The sequence below is a fragment of the Stegostoma tigrinum genome, chromosome 32, assembly GCF_030684315.1.
Source record: "Stegostoma tigrinum isolate sSteTig4 chromosome 32, sSteTig4.hap1, whole genome shotgun sequence".
Lineage (NCBI taxonomy): Eukaryota > Metazoa > Chordata > Chondrichthyes > Orectolobiformes > Stegostomatidae > Stegostoma > Stegostoma tigrinum.
In genome coordinates this window covers 8,596,909-8,621,339 of record NC_081385.1, presented here as the reverse complement: position 1 = coordinate 8,621,339, position 24,431 = coordinate 8,596,909, and the positions used below count along the sequence as shown (strand labels likewise).

Genomic DNA, 24,431 nt, shown 5'->3' with positions numbered 1-24,431 from the left:
ACACACACACCCCACCCTCCACACACACACACACCCCACCCTCCACACACACCCCACCCTCCACACACACACACACATCCCACCCTCCACACACACACAAACACACACACACACACACACAGACACACACCCCACCCTCCACACACACACGCACACACAGACACACACCCCACCCTCCACACACACCCCACCCTCCACACACACCCACACCCCCCCCACACACACACACACACACACCCCACCCTCCACACACACATCCCCCTCCACACAAACACCCTCCTCCACACACACTTCCACACACCCCCCCACAAACACACACACAACCCCCCCACACACACACACACTCCACCCTCCACACACACACACACTCCACCCTCCACACACACACACAACCCACCCTCCACACACACACACAACCCACCCTCCACACACACACACACACACACAACCCACCCTCCACACACACACACACAACCCACCCTCCACACACACACACACACCGCACCCTCCACACACACACACACACCGCACCCTCCACACACACACACACACACACACACACACACACACACACACACACACACACACACACCCACCCTCCACACACACACCATTCTATGTTCTATATTTCAATTTCAGTAAGACTGACTACTGCATGGTCCTTGTGGATACAAGGTCCCGCCTTCACATTGAGAATACCCTTCATCATGTTGTGTGGCAGTATCATCGTGCTAAATGGGACAGACATCAAATAGATCGAGCGGCTCAACAGTAGGCATCCATGATGGGCTGACATCCTTCATAAGATAGAGTGGCTCAGAGGTTAGCACTGCTGCCTCACAGCACCAGGAATCCGGGTTCGATTCCAGCCTCAGGCACCTGTCTGTGTGGAGCTTACACATTGTCCCCACATCCGTGTGGGTGTCTCTGATTTTGCACCTCCCACAGTCCAAAAATGTGCAGGTTAGGTGAATTGGCCATGTGAAATTGATCCAACGTGTCCAAAGATGTACAGGCTAGATAGAGTAGCCATCATAAATGCAGAGCCATGGGGGTGGGTGTCAGGGTTTGGGTGTGATGGTCTTTAGAGGTTTGGTGCAGACTTGACGGGTCAAATGGCCTCTTTCTGCACTGTGGGCATTCCATGGTTCGATGATTCTGTGAGGTGCTGTGGACGATCAACAGCACAGAATCATGCTCCAACCCAATATGCAACCACACGGCCCAGCATATTCCCAACTCAATGGCTGCCATTGAGCCAGAGAATCAACCCTGGTTTAATGGAGAGTGTAGGAGGACATGTTAAAAATGAGGTGACAACCCGGTGAAGTTACCACACAGAACTACTTGTGTGCCAAATTGTATAAGAAGCAACTGGAAACCTAGGATGAACCAGGAAATGCACTCCCTACCAAAGACCAGGCATACAGCATTTAGGTCGAATGGTCCAGATCTATACAGAAAATCCAGATACAACCTCCACAAAGACATCAGAGACACAAAGAGACAGTACTGGACCAACTTAGAGACCCAAACCAACCATATGGACTGCCACCACCTAATGCAAGGCTTGAACAACATAACAGGATATAAAGTGAAGCAGACAAACACATATCCCTCCCTAATGTGCTCAATGCTTTCTATCTGCCCCCCGGCAGCCCAGATGCACCTATTTCCTCTGTCACCTTTATAGATAGATATCAGATTGGTCTTCCCGTGAATCGACCGAAGGAAAGCGACAGGCCCGCACAGAGTCCCCGGCCAAAAATTCAGATCCTGTGAAGACCAGCTGGTGGAAGTATTCTGTGACATCTTCAACCTCTCAGTGCTACAAGCCAAAGCCCCCAACCACTTCAGGGAGACTACCATCATCCCAGTACCTAAGAAAGTACAGGCAACATGGCTTGATGACTATTGCCCAGTGGCTCTGACCTCTATCATTATGAAGTGCTTTGAGCGGCTGGTCATGGCCTACGAAGACTCCAGTCTCCCAGCCTGCCTTGAACTCCTGCAATTTGCCTAATGATGTAACAGATCCACAGCGGATACCATTTCCCTAGTCCTGCACTCATCTCTCGAACATAGGGACAACAAGGATGCCTACATTAAACTCCTGTTCATTGGTTTCAGCGCCATCTTCAGCACCAATATCCCAGGCTGATCACAAAACTATGAGACCTAAGTCTTGGTTCTGCTCTCTGCAACTGGATCCTCAGCTTCCTGACCCACAGGCTGCAATCAGTGAAGGTTAGACAACTGCACTTCCTGAACACTGAAGCCCCAAACCCTCAGCTGTGCTCTGTACACCCTGCCAAATTACAAACAAACACCCTAACCACTTCTGTCAGGCAGAAGATACAGAAGATGAACACATAAACTGGAAGGTTCAAAAATAGCTTCTTCCCTGCCATTATTAAACTGATGAATGGACTCTCTAACTTCAAATAATGCTGATCTTGTTAATGCTGATCTTGCCAAACACCCAGTGTAACCTGTATACCTTACTCTGTCAAAGTTTTTATTTCAACCTATGATCTGTGTGTCCTTGTTTACTATGATCTGCCCTTACTGCTCACAAACAAAGCTTTTCACTGTACTTAGGTACATGTGACAATAAATCAAAACCAATGATAGACAGATCTAAGCAATCAAACAACCAATAGCTCAGATTTCAGCTCTGCAGTGAATAGAGAACGATTAAACAACTCACTGGAGGGAGAAGCTCTACAAGTACACCCACCCTCCATGATGGACAAGCAAATCAGTGCAAAATGAAAGGCTGGAGCATCCGCAGCAATCTTCAGCCAGAAGTGCCAGGTAGATGATGTATCCTGGCCTTGTCCAATGGGCCCCAGCATCTCAGAAATCAATCTTCAGCGAAGTGGATTCACTCCAAGTTATATCAACACATAGTTAGAGGCACAGGATACTGCAAAGGCTATGAGCCCTGACAACAGTCCGGCAATAGTACTGAAGACTTGTGCTCCGGATCTTGCCACTGCCCTCGCTGAGCCCTTCCAGTACAGTTACAAGCATGGTATTTCCCTGACAATGAAATCCGTCTCATCAGTCTCCTCTCAATCATCAACAAAGTGATGGAAGGTGTCATCAGCAGTGCTATCAAGCAGCACCTGCTTCACAACAACTTGCTCGGTGACTTCCAGCTTAGGTTCCACTAGTGACACTCAGCTCTAGATCTCATTACAGCCTTGGCTCAAACATAGACAAAAGAACTAAATTGCAGAGTTGAGGTGAGACTGATAGCTTTGACATCAAGATTGAATTTGACCAAACGAGGCATCAAGAGCCCATATAAAACTGGAATCAATGAGAATTGTGGTGGCAGGGGGGGAGTTGGGGAGGTGTGGTGGGGAACAAAGTCATAACCTGACACATAGGAAGATGGCTGTGGTTCTTGAACATCAGTCATGTCAGCTCCAGGATGTCTCTGCAAGAGTTCCTCAGGGTAGTGTGTCCTAGGCCCAACCATCTTCAACTGTTTCATCGATGACCTTCCCTCCATCATAGATCAAAAATGGGGATGTTCACTGATGACTGCACAACGTTCAGCACCATTTGCAACTCCTCAGGTACCAAAGCAGTCCATGTTCAAATGCGACAAGATCTTGTCAATATCCAGGTTTGGGCTGACCTGTGGCAGGTAGCTACACACAAATGCCAGGCAATGACAATCTCCAGCAAGAGACAATTCAACCACTGTCCCTTGATATTCAATGGTGTTACCATCACTGACTCCCTGGATATCAATATCCTCACCATATAAATATAATACAAGAGCAGGTCAGAGGCTAGGAATACGGACCATAAGTAACTCACCTCATCCCTCCCAAAGCCTGTCCACCATTTACAAGGCAGGAATCAGGAATGTGATGGAATACTCCCCTATTGCCCAAATGAGTGAATCTTCAACAACCCTCAAGAAGTCTGACACAATTCAGGACAAAGCAGCCCACTTGACTGGCACCACATCCATAGTATCCACTCTCTCCAATACTAATGCTCACTAGTAGTAGAGAGTACTATCTACAAGATACACTTCAGGAATTCACCAAAGATCTTTAGGCAGCACCTTCCAAAGCGACGCTCACTTCTATCTAGAATAACAATAGCAGTTGATACATGGGAATATCACCATTTGCAAGTTGCCCTCTAAGCTACTCAATATCCTTACTTGGAAATATATCGCCATTCCTTCACTGTCGCTGGGTCAAAATCTTGAAATTCATTCCCTCAGGGCACTGTGGGTCTACATCAACTGGAACAGTTCAAGAAAGCAGCTCATCATCAACTTCTCAAGACCAACTAGGGATGAGCAATGAATGCTGGTCCAGTCAGCAATGGCCACATCAAATGAGTGAATGAATAAATATAAATTAAGGGATATGGAAGATTATTTGGAATAGAAAGCTGACTTATGGTTCAAGGAAGCCAATGTCACTTCTCCTCAGAACTCTTGAAAGGGCGGCACAGTGGCTCAGTGGTTAGTATTGCAGCCTCACAGTGCCAGGGACCCAGGTTCGATTCCCGCCTCCGGCGACTATCTGTGTGGAGTTTGCACATTCTCCCTGCGTCTGCATGGGTCTCCTCCGGGTGCTCTGGTTTTCTCCCACAGTCCAAAGATGTGCAGGTTAGGTGGATTGGCCATGCTAAAATTGTCCGTAGTGTTCAGGGGTGTGAGGGTTATAGGGGGATGGGTCTGGGTGGGATGCTCCAAGGGGCAGTGTGGACTTGTTGGGCCGAAGGGCCTGTTTCCACACTGTAGGGAATCTAATCTGAAAAGCAAAATGGAAAGTCCATCATTAGGGAAGAAAACTGCCATCCTTACCAGGTCTGGCCTACATGTGACTCCAGTTCAGAGATAACAGGAACTGCAGATGCTGGAGAATCCAAGATAACAAGGGGCAGAGATGGATGAACACAGCAGGCCAAGCAGCATCACAGGAGCAGGAAGGCTGACGTTTTGGGCCTAGACCCATCATCAGAAATGGGGGCGGGGAAGGGGGTTCTGAAATAAATAGGGAGAGGGGGGGAGGCAGATAGAAGATAGATTCTCCAGCATCTGCAGTTCCTATTATCTCTGATACAATTTTAACCCCACTGAGAAGCCTCTTCTAAGGATGCCTACCTTGAAGTAGATACCCTCTTCCCTCCAGACAAACCTCAGGGGATCTCTCTCCCACTGCAACTCTCTCGTCCATTCCCGCCTCTTCGACTTGTCTGTCTCCACTCCACCTATCTTCTCCTCTATCCATCTTCTGTCTGCCTCCCCCTCCACCCACTGCATCCCAAAACCAGTCCAACCTGTCTCCGCCTCCCTAACCTGTTCTTCCTCTCACCCATCCCATCCTCCCACCCCAAGCCGCACCCCCATCTACCTACTAACCTCATCCCACCTCCTTGACCTGTCCGTCTTCCCTGGACTGACCTATCCCCTCCCTACCTCCCCACCTATACTCTCTCCACCTATCTTCTTTTCTCTCCATCTTCGGTCTGCCTCCCCCTCTCTCCCTATTTATTCCAGTTCCCTCTCCCCATCCCCCTCTCTGATGAAGGGTCTAGGCCCGAAACATCAGCTTTTGTGCTCCTGAGATGCTGCTTGGCCTGCTGTGTTCATCCAGCCTCACATTTTGTTGTCAAGGATTGATTGCCTTCAGATTTCCAAGCTTAGTTCAAGTGTCATGCCGTTTTGAATGGTATCTTGAATTGGTGCCTGATTGCATTATCACATGAATAGAACAGCAAGAAACCACACCCTCTTGATTACAAACAATTATTCTGATGAATAGGGTCATCTGTAGCCCTGAAACTGCATTAACCAACAAACCTTTTGCTCATTTTGTAACCCAAAAATGGAATTTCTTTTTAATTTTAGATTTTTTTCAGGCAGATCCAATATGCTTTGGCATTATAATAAAAGGTCTTTGCAGGGTTAAAAGCTACATTTGACAAACGAGCAAATTACTATCTTGCCAAAATTCATGCATTATTTCACTTGCTGCTCTTCAGAAAAAAAAACTCATATTTTGTAGGTAGCAGTAAACAATTAGTCCTTGCTAGTCATTACACTTGTAATTGTCAACAGACTTTTCATGGACTTCTACAGTGTGAATGTAGTAATTAAAGTTAAAACAGAATGCACCTCTTTTGGGGATCCAGCATCTATGCTAAATGGGCACAAAGTTTACACACACAAAAACTGAAACTGCTGGAAAAGCACAGCAGGTCTGGCGGTATCTGTGAAGAGAAATCAGAGTTAACTCTGTCGAGTGATCTTTCCTCAGAACAGTTCTGAGCTTTTCCTGCAATTTCCATTTTTGTTTCTGATCACCAGCTTCCACAGTGATTTCGATTTTTACAAAGCTTAGACACCTGGAAACAAAGACAGGATCAACTGGAACTGTTGACAATCTCTCTATCTCTCTGATTTTGGACAGAGAGATTTTGTAGAAACAAATTTTAATATAATTTATCTTAGAAACTGAATTTGAACCTAGGTGCCAGAGTGGCTCAGTGGTTAGCAGTGCCGACTCACAACACCAGGGAGCCAGGTTTAATTACACCCTCAGGAGACTGTTTTGGGGTTTACCCATGTCTGTGTGGGTTTCCTTTGGGTGCTCTGGTTTCCTCCCACAGTCAAAAGATGTGCAGGTTAGGCGGATTGGCCATGCTAAATTGCTCAAAGTGTTCAGGGATATGCAAGCTAAGTGGTTTAGCTATAGGAAAACCAGGCTTACAGGGATAGGGTGGGTCTGAATGGGCTGCTCTTCAGAGGGTTAGTGTGGACTCAGTGGGTAGAATGGCCTGCTTCCATGCTGCAGGGATTCTACAATCTATCATGTATCAATTGGACGACTTCTACAAGTGAACAGCATAAACAGATGAACATCAAGCTTCAGTCAGAAGTTTAAAGTATTGGCAGAGATCTGTAGCTTGGGTTGTAGATGAGGTTGTTGACTTATTCGCCCAACTGACTCGTTTTTGTTATGACACTTCATCACCACGCGGGGTGACATCATCAATGAAGCCTCTGATGAAGTGATTTTATTTTACTCTGCTTGCAATATATACTGTCCAGTCATTATGATGCGTACAGTCATGTCCAGTTTTGATATGTAAGGGTTTATATATGGGTCCAATTCTATATCTTTGTTGATTGAAGTATGGGTGGAGAACCAAGCCTCTAGGAATTCCCATGCGTGTCTATGTTTGGCTTGAGCTACTATGGTCAATTTGTCCCACTCTCCACCCAAATGGGACAAAGTAACCATAGTAACTCAAGCCAAACACAGATATGCACAGGAATTCCTAGAGGTTTGGCTCACCACCCATGCTTCAAATCAACAATCGTATAGAATTGGACCCCATATATAAACTCATATAGATCAAAACCAGGAATGACAGCACTCACCATAATGGACCAAACAGTATAAATTCCATGTGGAGTATAATAACATCGCATCATCGGAGGCTCCACTGATGATGTCACCTAGTAAGGTGACAAAACCTCTGAACAAAAACAAGCCAACCTGGCGAACAAGTCAACAACCTCATTCAGTTAGATGGATCAAATTATGTTCTTTTTTGGCTTAGAGAAACATCCATAATTCGAAGAAACCTTTTGTAGAAATCTCTGCAGAAGCTCGATGTGTAAAACAAATGCTCCTGAAGAAAGGTATCACTTAGAACTCTTAAACAGATTACCTCAGTGCAAGGAATTTAATTTGAAAGTTCTAATCCAGAAGTGTTTGGTTAAATTAAAATGCAGAAAAGTTTATGCGAAGCTTATTCACAAATTTAATTCCCATCAAAATTGTAAGTCTATTCATACTTGATTCTTTGGCACAGTCCAATAACGTAAAAGGTCAGCACAGACTGGGGAGTTTCCAAATGAAATTTCTGCAGTTTTGTGTACAACGTATTGAATTTTAATATAATTTCATATATTGTCCGTAGTATTGCCTTCGGTCTTCCAAAATTTGTCACAAATAATGATTACAATTACTCAATAAATCATTTTTTAAAAAATAAATGTTATCCACAGAAGTTAACAATCTATTCAAAATATTCACGATGGTCACATTCTGAGAGAGAAAAAAAATGTTCCCGTATGATAATGCAAGTGTTAAGGCCAGATCTCATTGCCTCTTTGATAAAGAAAAAACCCATTGGGGTGGCTTAATTGTTCCACTGGTGTTAAATCTCACTTTCCGAAAACAATGGTGATCATACACCAAAACTTTACATTTTGACTCAACCAACCTAGAATAACAATGTTATATATGAGAATGTAAATGTATTTGAATAGAATTCAAATCCACACTTTTCTGTGAGAATTAAAACTCTCACTCCACTGATTACTACGTCCCACATTAATACAACCAATTCAAACCCTGTTAATTCTTAGTTAACATATCCACCTCTTGTTGCAATTTATTAAGTCTCAAGTATTCCTTCAGATCATATTAGATGATAACATACATTAAATGATGAAGGTTGACCTGCTCACTGTTTGTAGCATTTTTGCTCCCTAATTTCTGGACATGGTTCAGAAGAGTACGACAAAGCTTAAAATCATGATCTCTGCCATGAATAGGACATAATTTTCCCAAGGCAGTAGGCTGCTCACCAACTAGTAAGCAACACCAACCAGCACAGTTAATGATAAAGTAGAAGATGACATGGGTCACTGAGGTGTTGCACATCACTTCCTCATTCTATCCCCTGTGAGTGGACTGCAGACCAAAAGGTGGGAAAATATATTAAAATGGAAAAAAAATTAAAAAAGAAATTTCCAGAAACGGAAAGAAAACTTTCGGCTCACTGGCTGCTTTTGACAAACTCAGTGCATTTGGTGTTCTTTCAATTCTGCTCCACTCATTTACCCACCGTAACAGTCACAAGTTCATCAAAACATGGGGTGCGATGGAAGCAAAGGCACAGGATAGAAGAACATAATGGTGCCTTACTCAAAAGAACCCTTCATTTCTGACAGTAACATTATAAGTGGTTTCAAAATTTACTTATTTCAATGATCAATAAACAGATCACTGATTTTAAAAATTGACAATGATAGGTCTAAAACCAGTTCCTCACGGATAGATGTCTGGCACAAAGCTACCACTGACTTGGCACTAATTAGCAATTAATTTGCAACCTCTCACATAGAGGCAGTTCATTGGCAAGGAAAATATTGTACTGGTGTGAAAGAGATCTCTTCTGAGAGAGGGCTGAGCACATGGCTAGAGCACAATACAGGAACATTGGATACAGCTATCTGGTACCCAAAGTAGAAGGAAGGACTTTCATTCTTGTGCATTAATATTGACAAATCTGCAAGCAAATTTTCCTTGAAATTGTGCACGTGCAGCAGCACAGTAACAAAGACAATATTGGGTAGGCCTGTAAAAATTAACCCGTTTCCAATACGATGTGCGCGGCCATGCAAAGAGTTTTAAATACCGCACACTTAAAAGGATAGGCTACATGAAAAAAAAATTGAAGGGGACTTTGCTTTGATGGACTAAATATTTTTAAGACATTTCAGAAAGTTTGCAAAAATTTAAAAAGATGAAACACCAGAATAACTGTTCAGCAGTCATGAACAAAGGGTTTGAACTCTCACTGTTCACTACAGATTGTAAATGTAATCAGAAAATGAGAAATTCAAATCATGGGATTAATTACAATACTGTACACAATGTACTTACAATATCATAGACCTTGGCATTGCAGCCTTTGAAGGTTCATTTCTTATATTCTACATTTTTTTCTAAACAACCTGTTCTGAGATATTATTACACAACTTTGGAGCAGAGAGAATTTTGGTTGAATATTAGTCTAACCTTTGCAGCACTTGGGAAATACAAGCAACCAAATGAGAGCACCAGATTTACAGATTACTGGCATTCAAAATCTAGGGTAATTCAGAATGCTTAAAGGACTCTAATGTTGAGTAATCTTTATTACACTGATCCTTAGTCAAAGTACTGGATTTAGTTCAAATTTAACGTGGCAATCCTATTCTGTGTAATACCAGATCTATTTTACGATTAATTGTGGCTATCAAATGGGCTAAGATTGTTCAAAACATGAGAAACAACAGTTGCCAACCCAAACAGAAAAGTTTCAACCTGATTCAAAAGAGGTATAGACGATCTAGTAATAATTAAGGGATACTAATCATTCAGTTAATCGGTTGAGGAAGTATTTGCTTCTTAAATCACAAAGTTCAGAATAAACTAGAAACAAAAACAAAATACAAAATGGCATCTTTCTAAAAGTTTTGCAATGGCCATGTTGACTGCCAAAGTGTAGCACATTCCCACCTTCAATATGAAGTTAACTATTAGTAGAGAGGATGTAATTGCACCTGTGGCTTCTTATCATCCATGTCAGTTAGAATAAGTGGAATTGAAATTTCTATTAATATGTAACTGAAGATCCTTGAATATAATCTGTCCAACGTACAATTCTAGTAAATGATATATAATTTCATCGTTCTGCATTTCCCAAATTCTAGGTAAGCTTTATTTCACAATTTAACAATTCTAGAATATATATAAGCAGCAACTATCTTACTTACAGTTTCTTCTGCCTTTCCATTACTCTCTGCCTGATGGTCCTCAATTCTAAGATTCCAATTAGTGCTATTGCATGCCTCTTGATCAAAATTCACAACAGAATCTTCTTCCAAACCTGTTAATCCAGTTAGAACGGCTACTCCAGAAGCTGGTCCAGTTTGAAGGCATAACTGTGAGTTCAAAAAGGCTGCTTGTCCGCACCCTGTACATTCAGCTATTTCATGCAGCCCATCTATAGATCCTGCAACTCCATGTTCAACTCCAATAATTTCATCCTCACTATGTGAGGTAGCTAAAAGAATCGGATGAGGTTCGTAGTTACAAACATCCGAATGAAATCCATAATCAATATCTTCACTTTGATTGTTACATAGATCAGGAGTTTGTCCGCCTTGTGTAATTTTCTCTATGCTTTCAGGAAGTTCTCTATTAATTTCTCTGTTTGCTTTTACTTTTTTGAGAATTTCCTGGTAAAATCTCTGATCCTCTGAATAAGAATCTTCCTCACATTCCTTGCAGACTGAACTGTGAAGCCAGCTGTCACAAGCAATGGCACTATTTTCTTTCAGGAATGCATGTGAAGATGACAAGCTGTCAAATTCTTTTCCTGAATTGTTCAAGTTCGGCTCATTGAAGTAGTTATGAACATCACAATCTACATTGGCTATGGTGACATTTTTCTCTGATTTAAAATCCTTGTCCTGTTCAAGAATATCATACATACTCTGATCAGCTTTCTGTGGCACATGATTCAAAGAAGTTGAAATAAAAGAATTTCTATCAACTTTTTCCGTAACTAAGTCTTTGTTAACTAATTCACTCAAATTTGATTCTGGAATATTAACTTGGTTCAATGTTTTCATTGTATTGCCTTCTGTATCATGAAGTTTTTCTATGGTTAAGACTTTGCATAAGCAGCCAATTGGTTTAAGTTTGATGTTTCCAGTTGCTGGATTCTCAAATAGTTCAGTGGTTTGTCCATTTTGCACAGTTTTGGAGTCTTGCAGCCTGGGCTCACTTATTACCCTATCAAATTTGTTCTGATCAGTTTGCACCTTTGTAATCAAGCACTCTTCAACACTTAATGTTGACATCTTTAAGTACTCACTTTGTGGCATATTAGCTTTACAGCCAGGATTGCAACATGAATTTTGTGTGTCACAAACTGGCAAGACAACAACCCCCTCTGGCAAGTTTTCATTAACTTGGTCTTCTTCTATAATACTCTGTGGTATCTCATCAATTGGTTGTTTATTCTGAATTGGATTACTTCTCTGAAGATTTTCAATGGATATTTTCTCGTTTTCTGGATTACTGAATACAATTACCTGCTCCTTAAGTGCAAGTGACATTCTTTTGTTGTCAGGCTGTAGCGTTTCTGCAAACTTCTCACACTTTGTTGACTTTGATATGTTAGCTGGCTCTTTACTTATTACATCTCCTATGCTCATTCTATCCAAATTGAAATCAGAGAAACTCCAGCATTTACCTGCCTCAGGACCCTTCCTGGTTTCTTCCGGCCTATCCAGACCACTGCGACAAGCTAGAAGTCTTGGACTGAAAGAAACCGTTCTTCCTAGAATTTTCTCGAGGTCTGCAAATATTTTTTTATTAAAATTTTCTCTTTTAAGAGTTTGTAGATTACTTGGGAAATTGACAGTTAGAGATTTATTGACTAGAAATGGCTTCAAAGATGGTTGCAAGGACCTGACCTCTTTCTGGTCTGTATCATCAATCCTAATCTGTGTATCAGGAAAACACTCAAGACTTGTAAAATGGTGAGGAGGATCGTGAGCTAGGTTACAATAAGATGAAGGAGGAAGTATTCCTGGTTCTAACTCGTTTCCCTAAACAAAGGATAAAAAAAGGCTTGAATATGTAATTCAGCTTGGAGATATTTTAAATATTTCCTCTCCTAACTATGAATTATGTTACATGCTGCTACTCAGTTTATGATTATCGAAATTTGTAGAGAGGCTAATTCCCTTTTGCCCAATACTTCATGAAAGTGAACAAACCTCTACAATGATAGCCATAATTGTATCTGGAATCCCAAAGTAAGTGGGAATTGTTTGCAAATAATCAGTTTACAATACAGAATAGAGTGGAGGAAGGCTGGACACATTGCGGTTAGCATTTTAGGCTGGCTTATTTTGCTATAACTTCTTTTTTCCACGTATTATGCACTTAAAAACTGACAAAAGCACAGAAAAAAAATACTAGCAGAGGTGCTGAATAAAAACTGGTTTTAAAAGATTACTTGTGCTTCGCTTAAAGCTGTTAATAGTAGCTCTGTTCCATTGTAAGACTATTTTTCACTTCAGCATTTAGACCATTGGACCATAAGACAAAGGAGCAGAATGAGACCATTCGCCCCATAGTCTCTGCTCTGTCATTTAATCATGGGTGTTATGTTTCTCAGCTCCATTCTGATGCCTTTTCTCTGAAACCCACGATCCATTTACTAACCAAAAATCTACCAGTTTCAAAGACTTGGCCTTAACAGCCCTTTGCAGCAATGAGTTCCACATATTCAACACCCTCAGACTCAAGAAACTTCACTTCACCTCAGTTCCAAAGGATTGTCCCTTCACTCTGAGGTTGAATCCTTGGGTTTTAGTCTCTCCTACTATTGGAAACTTCTTCTCCATGTCCAGTCTATCCAGGCGTCTCAGTATTTTGCAAGCTTCAATCAGACCCGTCTTATCTTTCTGAACTCCGGGTATAGATGCAGAGTCCTCAATCATTCCTCATATGACAAGCCCTTCATTCCTGGGATCATTCTTTCGCCACTGGAACCCCTCCAAGGCTAGCACTTCCCTCATTGGACACATGGCCCAAAACCGCTCACAACATTCCAAATGCAGTCTGACCAGAGCTTTATACAGACTAACAGTACTTCTCCACTTTTATATTTTCACTCTCTCACAATAAATGCTAACATTGCATTTGCCTTCTTAACTGCCAAGTGAATCTAAGCGTGTACCTGAAGAGAATCTGGAACTAGGTTTCCTACGTCCCTTTGTGCTTCAGATTTCTGAAGTCTTTCAATCATTTAGAAAACTGTGTATGCCACTATTCTTCCCATCAAAGTAGATAACCTCACACTTTCCAACGTTGTATTCCACCTGCCACTTCTTTGTCCATTCTCTATCTTGTCAAGCCCTTCTGCAGCCTCCCTGCTTTCTCAAAACTCGCTCTTAGTGTCATCTGCAAACCTAGCACTAATGTCTTCAGTTCCTTCATCCAAATTGTTAAAGTATAACGAGAATCGTTGTGGTCCCAACACTGATCCCTGCAGAACTCCACTAGTCACTGACTGCCATCTTCAAAATGACCCTTTTATCACCATTCTCTACCTTCTGAATGTCAGCCAATCCTCTATCCATGCCACTGCCTTTCCTCTAACACCAGGGCTCATCTTATTTAGCAGCCTCTTATAGGACACCTTGTCAAATGCCTTCCAAATAGATACATCATTGGCTCTCCTTTGTTTAACATGTCCGTTATCTCCTCAAAGAATTCCACCAGACTTGTAAGGCATGACCTGCCTTCGATGAAGCCATGCTGACTCAGCTCTCTTTTACTATACATTTCCAAATATTCCACAATCTCATCCTTAATAACAGTTTCTAAAATCTTACCAACAACCAAGGTCAGGTTACCCTGTCTGTAATTTCCCATCTTCTCCCTCTCTCCCTTTATAAACAGTATGACATTTGTCATTTTTCAGTCCTCTGGGACTCTGAGTCCAGTATTCCTGAAAGATCACCACCTCCACAATCTCCTCAGCTATCTCCTTCAAAACCCTGGGGCATAGCCTGGGTGATTTATTCACCTTCATACCTGTCAGCTTCCCCAGCAATTTCTCCTTGCGATCCACGTAGTCATTACAAATAAATAGGCAAATCCAAAACTTTAAAACCTGCAGAAGTCCAATTAGACCAATAATTTATAGATTAGAGAATGAGTTAGGTGTCAACATTGCTCCTTAAATGACATGGAGTCCTACAATTTTAAAATCCAAATTCTCATGTTCTTGACGAAGTTAAAATTTGTAGGAGAACAAATTCTAGTTCGGTAAATTAGGAACAAAAGATACTGGAAATCTCACGAGGTGAGGCAGCATCTACAAAGAGGTGAACAAAAGCAATGTTTTACGTTCATGATACTTGTCTTTTTGATACTCTGATGAAAGGTCATTCACCCAAAACATTCTTGAAACATTAACTCTTTCCATCTCTGCACAGACGTTGTCTGACCTGCTGAGGCTTCCAGCGTTTTATGTCAAAAATGTAGATGTAATTCTTTAGTTCTGTGCTGAAGCAGAGCACTGCCTGGAATAGTGTGTCAGGGCCACTAGTGCAGTAATCCTGTCTGCAGCTGTCTCTGCTTTGTGGCTGCAGCTTTGCCATCTGAATGTAAAATCATCTTCACTTTTTAAAATTATCATATTTGCAAAGATTTACAATTCAGCATATTAATAAAATTTTTAAAATGTATATACTTATTTTAATAGTCATGCTAACTTGCATGTGACAAAGGCTCACATAATCACCTAGACCTCTGTCTATGATAAATAATTGGAACTTGAAATGACAATATTTGCAACTCTTGTATCACATTTTGTCAGATTTCCCCTCTGAAAAACAACTAGAAAAAATAGGGATTGCAGTTCATACGTGAATGAGTTACTTTGTGGAAAGCAATGCTTCATTCAGTCTTAATGCTAATTAACTACGAACTGTGAATACTAATCGAAAAAAGTGGTAGTTCAAGGCACCAAAGACATGATTGCATTGAAGACTGAAGAGGATTTTCAAGTCTTTACTAAATTACTTTGATACCAGCTACTTACGTTGCACAAGTACAAATAAAATTTCAATTTAATATTTCTTTGGTGCCTCAAAAGGGAGTTAGAAGAAAAAAAAGCCATATCTAATGGCTCTGTCCATTTATACAGCAAGAAGCTGAGTCACAGCAAGTACACCTATGTAGAAACATATGCAAATTACATCAGGGAAACAGGCCATTCTGCCCAAATTCATCTACATATGCACAAGTTTGATCACAGTGTGCTAAATCAACTCAGTTAGTGAGGCATTACAATTCATCTAAATACCATGAGGGTAGGGGAAAGCAGATTCAAGGCAGTTTGACCAGGTCCCCAATCCAAAATTATTATTCAAAAAATTGCTAAAAGCACGCAATTGTGAAATAACAAGTGAGCTCGGGACTTAGCAACAGCTTGCTAATGATCATCTACAAAGCTCTGACATAGGACATGCCACTTCTTTGAGATAGCCACCAGCACCTGTGAAACTGTACAGCAGTGAGGAGGTCAATACCTTTTAACAGGAAAGAAAGTAAAGGTGGAATTACAACAGACAAAGACGGAGAAGTAAAAAACAATGCACAGTTGACATAACTAAATTAAGACTCACTGTGGCAGATTTAAGTTGCTCTTTTTCTTTCTTTTCTTTTTTTTCCTTCTTTTTCTTTTCTTTCTTTTTGCTTCCACTCAGAGCAAGCAATTTTTCACGCTCCAAAGAAACCAGATTTCGGTACTGTTCATCACATGGATGATCCCAAGTTGACTGGCCCGATACAAAGTTAAAGTAATAGACATCTCCAGTGACATCTTGGCTGCCTCGGACAAGACAAAGTAATCATGCAAAAATGTATTTTTTTGAACCATCTCCAAAATCCATGATAATCTAGCTTTTCATATTATGGTACCATGCCAATCATCACTGACACACAGAAAGCAAAATTAGACAAAGGAATTCGTATTGAGAAAGTAATAACAAAATTTCAGTATACCCAAAGTGAGTTATGAAACAGTAGCAGATGTATTTTGGTTTACAAAAATACTTGTGCAAAGTTACAACTTAGTCCGACTACAAAAAAAAAGCTGTGTTTCACATATTTTTAGTTTTAGTTTGAATTTACTCAGGTTATTGAGGCTAAATTTGAAATGTTCTTGTACAATAAGTAATCTTTGAGGAGGTGGAATTGGTGACACAGTGAAACGACCATGACAGAGGAAGTTAAAGGAACATTTATTCTGTTTAACACACTTCAGAGAAAACTGGATGAGCGCCTGCCAAGAAAATAAACAAGACAAGCTGGAGAAAGTGTGAGAAACAGAAAGTGTAGCTAGCTCAAGCTGCAGGGCTCACAATGGGTCAAATAACTCCATTCATTCTCCACTGCAACTTCTACCAGTTGATCGAATTAGATAAATTGTAACTGCAATTATTAAATAGAAAACTGGTGAGATGTAATTTAGAATTCTGTGTTCAGTTCATGGTGCTCTATTTTTGGAAAGACTACAATGGATGTATGCCAACAATTTTTCAGGGTAACCCATTTAGGGGCCGTGCGGCCGTCCGGACTCAATATCCAGTTCAATAATTTTAAACTCTCCCATGTTCCAGTCCCCCACATCACACACCAGGCCTTGTTATCACATGGCCTACCATTTCACACTACCGTTAGCCACTAACAGTGTCCATTAACATCTATTCACCCTCTTAGCCAGATTGTTATCATCTTCTTTGTCTACCCAACTGTTCTTCTCTCTCACTGAACTCTATCCTTACCTGAGATAATGGGAACTGCAGATGCTGGAGATTCCAAGATAATAAAATGTGAGGCTGGATGAACACAGCAGGCCAAGCAGCATCTCAGGAGCACAAAAGCTGACGTTTCGGGCCTAGAGCTCTCTGATGAAGGGTCTAGGCCCGAAACGTCAGCTTTTGTGCTCCTGAGATGCTGCTTGGCCTGCTGTGTTCATCCAGCCTCACATTTTATTATCTATCCTTACCTATTGTTTACTCCTCACACCCTTCCCCTACTCTATCTTTTGCTTATAAACTAACACTTTCCTAGCTACCATCAGTTCTGAGGAAGGGTCACCAGGCCTGAAATGTTAAGTCTGATTTCTCTCCACAGATGCAGCCAGGCCTGCTGAGCTTTGCCAGCAATCTCAATTTTTCAGGGTCATTGAGATGAATCGACTTGGCTACAATGACAGATCACGTAAATTAATTCCACACTGGCTGAAGGATGGGCCAGAATATGGAGACTGCAATGTTGTAATTAATCCGCTGATCAGTTTGGATGCAATTTGTCCATTGAGAGTGTCTTATGCATAAAATTAACTCCAGTTGAGAAAACGCGGAGAATGACGAAGTATAATGCTACAGTAAACTTGTTTTCCCAAATATGCAAAAGAAGGGAGAAAAATACATCTTTAATGACAACTGATTACAAATTTAGGCTAATTCAAACACAACATTTTTAAAGCTTAATCTGCAGATGAAATATAAATTTTGATCAATTTTTAATGCCATTTAAGATCAATTCATCACATTATAAATTACTATACTGTGTTTCAAATTTTAAGTGGAATATGACTTTATTAACTGATTTTATGCAGGCTGCACTGAACTTCAAAATGGTGTATTTATGACTAAACAAACACTGTCTATTCTATACTGAAACTTATAATTAAGCAATAAATGTCAGGAGCCCAGAGTATACAAAGGAATAAATGGCTCCTGTGTGCTTCCTGGCACTTAATCATCAGGCAGCAGCTGTTTTTATTTTTTGCCAGGTGAACACTAGACTGCCAAAATTTATTGCTGATTGTTTCATTTGAATTTTTAGAATGTGTGGATTTTTAATTTATTAGTTAGAATGTAAACATTATAAAGATTCTGTATAACATCAATACAGTCGTTTACATAAAACCAACTTGGATACTCTCACCAATTCCTCCCATTCCTCTACTTTCCCTTTTTGCAATTCTTCCCTTGACAGCTCCCTGCACTATTTTCAATGGTGTTGAACTTGTGTAACTATGCAAACAGTATCATTTTTTAAGATCCAACATAATGAAAGATAAATAAGAATGAAGTTATGTATATTGTTTTGCTACATATAGTGACTTTGTGCCATTGATACTATTCCCACGATATGACTGCTGCAGTGTAAATTGCAGTAGGTTGGAAAGTTAATATTGTATGAATAAAGCAGACATTCAAAGACCATAATCCTGCTGTTGGTAAAAGGGAGAAATGTTTCATATGTCAGCACTTCTCATGATTTTGCTACAATAACCTTGGGGAATCAGAGACCAGTGAGCATCAGTTTAAGGCAAGAGGAGAAAGAATACATGGGAATCTGAGGGGCAACTTTTTTATACAGAGGATGGTGCGCATATGAAATGCACTGCCAGCAGAAGTGGTTGAGCCTGGTACATTAACAACATTTAAAAGGCATTTGGACAAATTCTTGGATAGGAAAGGTTTAGAAGGAAAAAAAGCCAAACGTAGGGAAATAGGGTTAGCATGGACGGGCATTTTGGTTGGCATGGATCAGTTTGGGCTGAAGGGCCTGTCTCCATGCTGTAGGACTCTATGATTTTATGACTCTAACATAGTACATAACTGAGCAGTACAGCCAGACACATGACACAAGTCTGGCAAATTCTGGTATATTCATTCTGTCATTAATCTACAAAGTATCCCTACAATCCCTAACAAGGGATTTACTGTCGCAAACATGAAAGTCTGAATGCCTGAGCAGGAATTAATGGGTAAAAGGGAATACCCATTCATAAAGAACAGCTGACTTCACATTGTTTATAAATGCAACATTTTTCTTCCAAAACTGTAGGAAGGTAGAAAAACAACAGAAACGTGTTTTAAGCAATGAGTCAATGTACCTAAAATGCCCAAGCACAAAAAGGGTCGCACGGTGCCTAATAAAGACAGTAAGAACTGCTGATGCTGGAGTCTGAGATAACACAGCGTGGAGCTGGAGGAACACAGCAGGCCAGGCAGTATCAGAGGAGCAGGAAAGCTGATGTTCTGAAGAAGGGTCCCGACCCAAAATGTTGGCCTTCCTGCTCCTCTGCTGCTGCCTGGCCTGCTGTGTTCCTCCAGCTCCACGCTGTGTTGTTGCAAGTTACCAGATGTCTGGGCCGGAAGGTCCAGGTTCAAGTCCCACATCAGGAATATGATGACCATAGAGATGTCTAAAAAATAGCCTTGATATATTACATAAATCAGGGTCAGTACTATTCTTACATAGAGGCAACAGGGTGCCATTCAGACCATTAAGCTAGTCCACCACTAAGTCACATTATGGCAGATCTGTAACAACTTAAGTAGCCCATCCTTGATAACCTTGCCCAACAAACTGATCATCCAAAGCTTTTGGGTGGAGGCAGGGCTTTTTCGAACAGAAGGAGGTGGCAATAGTGAACAGAAAGTTCTAAATTTCTAAGACAAAATGTTCATAACAGCGCCCCTGAACAGTTGAGATCTCATTTTAAAACTGCACCAATTTGCTTGGTCCACTAGAAAAAAGCAGTTTCTCCATGCCTACCCTTTCTAATTCCTTTTGTTTTTAAAATACCTCAACTACATGCTCTGTTCTACCATCTAAGATGAAGGGAACATACTTCAAATTTACATAACTTTATAAAACCCACTGTACAAACTGTCGAGAACTATCTAAAACGGAATATAGTACTCAAATGCATCCTACGATGGCCTGACACAACTGAAGCATAACTTCTTTCCCATTTTGTCGCAACTGCCTGAAATAAAATGTATATTCCATCAGCCTTTTTTATGTGCATATCACCCTCAGGGGATTTGTGTTCATTGATACCCAAATCCCGTTGCTCCTGTCCAGTTCTTAGTCTTTCATCATTAAAGGTTGTTAGAATGTGAACTGTCGTGTTCTTAATGTAAAATCGATTGAGATGTTTAACTACTTACTTAGGAAGGATATTAAAAGAGTTGGAGAAGAGTAGTTAAGTAAGATTTGTCACAGCGATCAAATTGGGTGAGCAAGTTTTAGTGGTTAACAAGATAATAAAATGTGAGGCTGGATGAACACAGCAGGCCAAGCAGCATCTCAGGAGCACAAAAGCTGACGTTTCGGGCCTAGACCCTTCATCAGAGAGGGGGATGGGGAGAGGGAACTGGAATAAATAGGGAGAGAGGGGGAGGTGGACCGAAGATGGAGAGTAAAGAAGATAGGTGGAGAGAGTATAGGTGGGGAGGTAGGGAGGGGATAGGTCAGTCCAGGGAAGATGGACAGGTCAAGGAGGTGGGATGAGGTTAGTAGGTAGCTGGGGGTGCGGCTTAGGGTGGGAGGAAGGGATGGGTGAGAGGAAGAACCGGTTAGGGAGGCAGAGACAGGTTGGACTGGTTTTGGGATGCAGTGGGTGGGGGGGGGGGGGGAAGAGCTAGGCTGGTTGTGTGGTGCAGTGGGGGGAGGGGACGAACTAGGCTGGTTTGGGGATGCAGTAGGGGAAGGGGAGATTTTGAAACTGGTGAAGTCCACATTGATACCATATGGCTGCAGGGTTCCCAGGCGGAATATGAGTTGCTGTTCCTGCAACCTTCGGGTGGCATCATTGTGGCAGTGCAGGAGGCCCATGATGGACATGTCATCTAGAGAATGGGAGGGGGAGTGGAAATGGTTTGCGACTGGGAGGTGCAGTTGTTTGTTGCGAACTGAGCGGAGGTGTTCTGCAAAGCGGTCCCCAAGCCTCCGCTTGGTTTCCCCAATGTAGAGGAAGCCGCACCGGGTACAGTGGATGCAGTATACCACATTGGCAGATGTGCAGGTGAACCTCTGCTTAATGTGGAATGTCATCTCGGGGCCTGGGATAGGGGTGAGGGAGGAGGTGTGGGGACAAGTGTAGCATTTCCTGCGGTTGCAGGGGAAGGTCCCGGGTGTGGTGGGGTTGGAGGGCAGTATGGAGCGAACAAGGGAGTCACGGAGAGAGTGGTCTCTCCGGAAAGCAGACAGGGGAGGGGATGGAAAAATGTCTTGGGTGGTGGGGTCGGATTGTAAATGGCGGAAGTGTCGGAGGATGATGCGTTGTATCCGGAGGTTGGCAGGGTGGTGTCTGAGAACGAGTGGGATCCTCTTAGGGTGGTTGTGGCGGGGGCGGGGTGTGAGGGATGTGTTGCGGGATATGATTTTGCGGGAAAAGATTTCCCGCAACACATCCCTCACACCCCGCCCCCGCCACAACCGCCCTAAGAGGATCCCCCTCGTTCTCACACACCACCCTACCAACCTCCGGATACAACGCATCATCCTCCGACACTTCCGCCATTTACAATCCGACCCCACCACCCAAGACATTTTTCCATCCCCTCCCCTGTCTGCTTTCCGGAGAGACCACTCTCTCCGTGACTCCCTTGTTCGCTCCATACTGCCCTCCAACCCCACCACACCCGGCACCTTCCCCTGCAACCGCAGGAAATGCTACACTTGTCCCCACACCTCCTCCCTCACCCCTATCCCAGGCCCCGAGATGACATTCCACATTAAGCAGAGGTTCACCTGCACATCTGCCAATGTGGTATACTGCATCCACTGTACCCGGTGTGGCTTCCTCTACATTGGGGAAACCAAGCGGAGGCTTGGAGACCGCTTTGCAGAACACCTCCGCTCAGTTCGCAACAAACAACTGCACCTCCCAGTCGCAAACCATTTCCACTCCCCCTCCCATTCTCTAGATGACATGTCCATCATGGGCCTCCTGCACTGCCACAATGATGCCACCCGAAGGTTACAGGAACAGCAACTCATATTCCGCCTGGGAACCCTGCAGCCATATGGTATCAATGTGGACTTCACCAGTTTCAAAATCTCCCCTTCCCCTACTGCATCCCCAAACCAGCCCAGTTCGTCCCCTCCCCCCACTGCACCACACAACCAGCCCAGCTCTTCCCCCCCACCCACTGCATCCCAAAACCAGTCCAACCTGTCTCTGCCTCCCTAACCGGTTCTTCCTCTCACCCATCCCTTCCTCCCACACCAAGCCGCACCCCCAGCTACCTACTAACCTCATCCCACCTCCTTGACCTGTCCGTCTTCCCTGGACTGACCTATCCCCTCCCTACCTCCCCACCTATACTCTCTCCACCTATCTTCTTTACTCTCCATCTTCGGTCCACCTCCCCCTCTCTCCCTATTTATTCCAGTTCCCTCTCCCCATCCCCCTCTCTGATGAAGGGTCTAGGCCCGAAACGTCAGCTTTTGTGCTCCTGAGATGCTGCTTGGCCTGCTGTGTTCATCCAGCCTCACATTTTATTATCTTGGAATTCTCCAGCATCTGCAGTTCCCATTATCTCTGATACTATTAGTGGTTAACAAGATTACTCTTCATTTCAAATGATAGAGACAGAAGAATTTGGTCTTGCAATATTGCATGCAATTGGAATGGTAACAGAAGGAAGCTCATAATGTCTGAGAATTCTACATGGGCAGGGGCAGGTTTGTAGTCACTAAGCATATTTAGCACTGTGATAATAAGCTACAGTTTAAAAAATCCTTCACTTCACTACTGTATAAGTATATATCAACCATTCAATTTGCTGCCACTATTGACACTCTCAGCAACAAATATAATTATCAATATTACATAATTCAAAATTCACTCATTTGACAATACCCAAATTTGGAAGATCTAAACTTATAATAATATTGTTGTATATTTTTCACTTTCACATTATTATATTTTACTTAAATCATATGAAAAGTCAACTGGGTTTCTGTCAACTTACCAGGGTTTCCATTCCTGGGGCAAAGGCGCCACAATACCTTCTCTTGCTAACCACATAAGCTCTGGCTCATTTTCAGGATCAATTCCTATCTCACGAGCATATTCTTGGATTTCTGAAGATTAAACAATTCTTTTTAGTCATCCGAATAAAATATTAAGTAACACAGTCTCATAATTCCTTCTACTGTGGCTTTCGAAGTTCAGGTGTGAGACAATAAAACAGCAAAACATTCTAACTGGAAGTTTACTGGTGGGGAATGTATCTTTGAATTAATCAAAAGACAGAATTTGACACATTGGTTTCCTACTAATCCAGAGAGCTATTCATCTTATAAGAAGTATTAGAAGCAGAGAAACTAACACAGTTTTCAAGTCACATAAGTTCAATCCTTTCTTTCCTCCCATATTCCCTCTAAATTTATGATTAAGATCAGTGGTACATACTAGGTAAGAAAGGAAAAGCTTAGATGGACTGTGCACCTACAAACTGTGCTTAAATATTAGATCAGCCATTATTTATACGTAGAACCCAAGTTTTCCTCTGCTTCAAGTTGAAAATATCTCATTGTGCTGAACAATGTAAACTAGAAAGCATATTCTGCTCGAAACACATCAACTAAAGACTCACACTGTGAACCACAAGAGCAGCCACTACATTTCTGAGCATGGCTAACTAACACATGCACACTAAACAGGCACCATCAGTCAAACTTAGCTGTCTCATGCTTGGCAAGATCCATCCATTGTCTGCTGCATTATTAGTTGTGTCATCTTTATGCAGAAGAGAATTCATAATTCATCTCCTGCTGTTAAAAGTCACAAATTCACTGTGACATTAATCTGTTGCACAAAGCTGATGAAATAAAATCAGGAGCGTGAAAATATAAATTAAAAGGTCCCAAGCATTAAGCCACAAACTTCAACCCAACCATTTTCACAGTTTATGCCAAAGGACTTGAATTCCATAACAAACGACTCCACAAAACCATGCTCTTTGATTAATGCCTTTAATGACCAGTTCTAAACTTCAAATACTCAGAGCTTGATTATATAGCTGTAATGATTACATTAAGTACAGAAAGTACAAATGATCATTTTTGTAAAACTATGCAATTTTATTATACATACAGAAGTATATTAGAATTAGAGAACCCAAACAATATTGTGGGTAAATATGCTGTGTAGTTGTGACCAAGACATGCAGATGAGAAGCCTTCAAATTT

General features: G+C 41.9%; 1 protein-coding gene across 11 annotated transcripts in view; it reads right to left on the bottom strand.

The window, feature by feature from the left end:
* Nucleotides 1–24,431, bottom strand: part of LOC125466890 (centrosomal protein of 164 kDa-like) — a 283,480-nt gene that overhangs the window by 204,142 nt on the left and 54,907 nt on the right. For all 11 annotated transcript variants that reach the window (XM_059639128.1, XM_059639131.1, XM_059639132.1 and 8 more), the window contains exons 4-5: nucleotides 23,210–23,321; nucleotides 16,046–16,247 (exon numbers count right to left, since the gene is read on the bottom strand). In XM_059639128.1, the coding sequence (XP_059495111.1) occupies nucleotides 16,046–16,247; nucleotides 23,210–23,321 (314 nt within the window). The remainder of the gene's footprint in view (nucleotides 1–16,045; nucleotides 16,248–23,209; nucleotides 23,322–24,431) is intronic.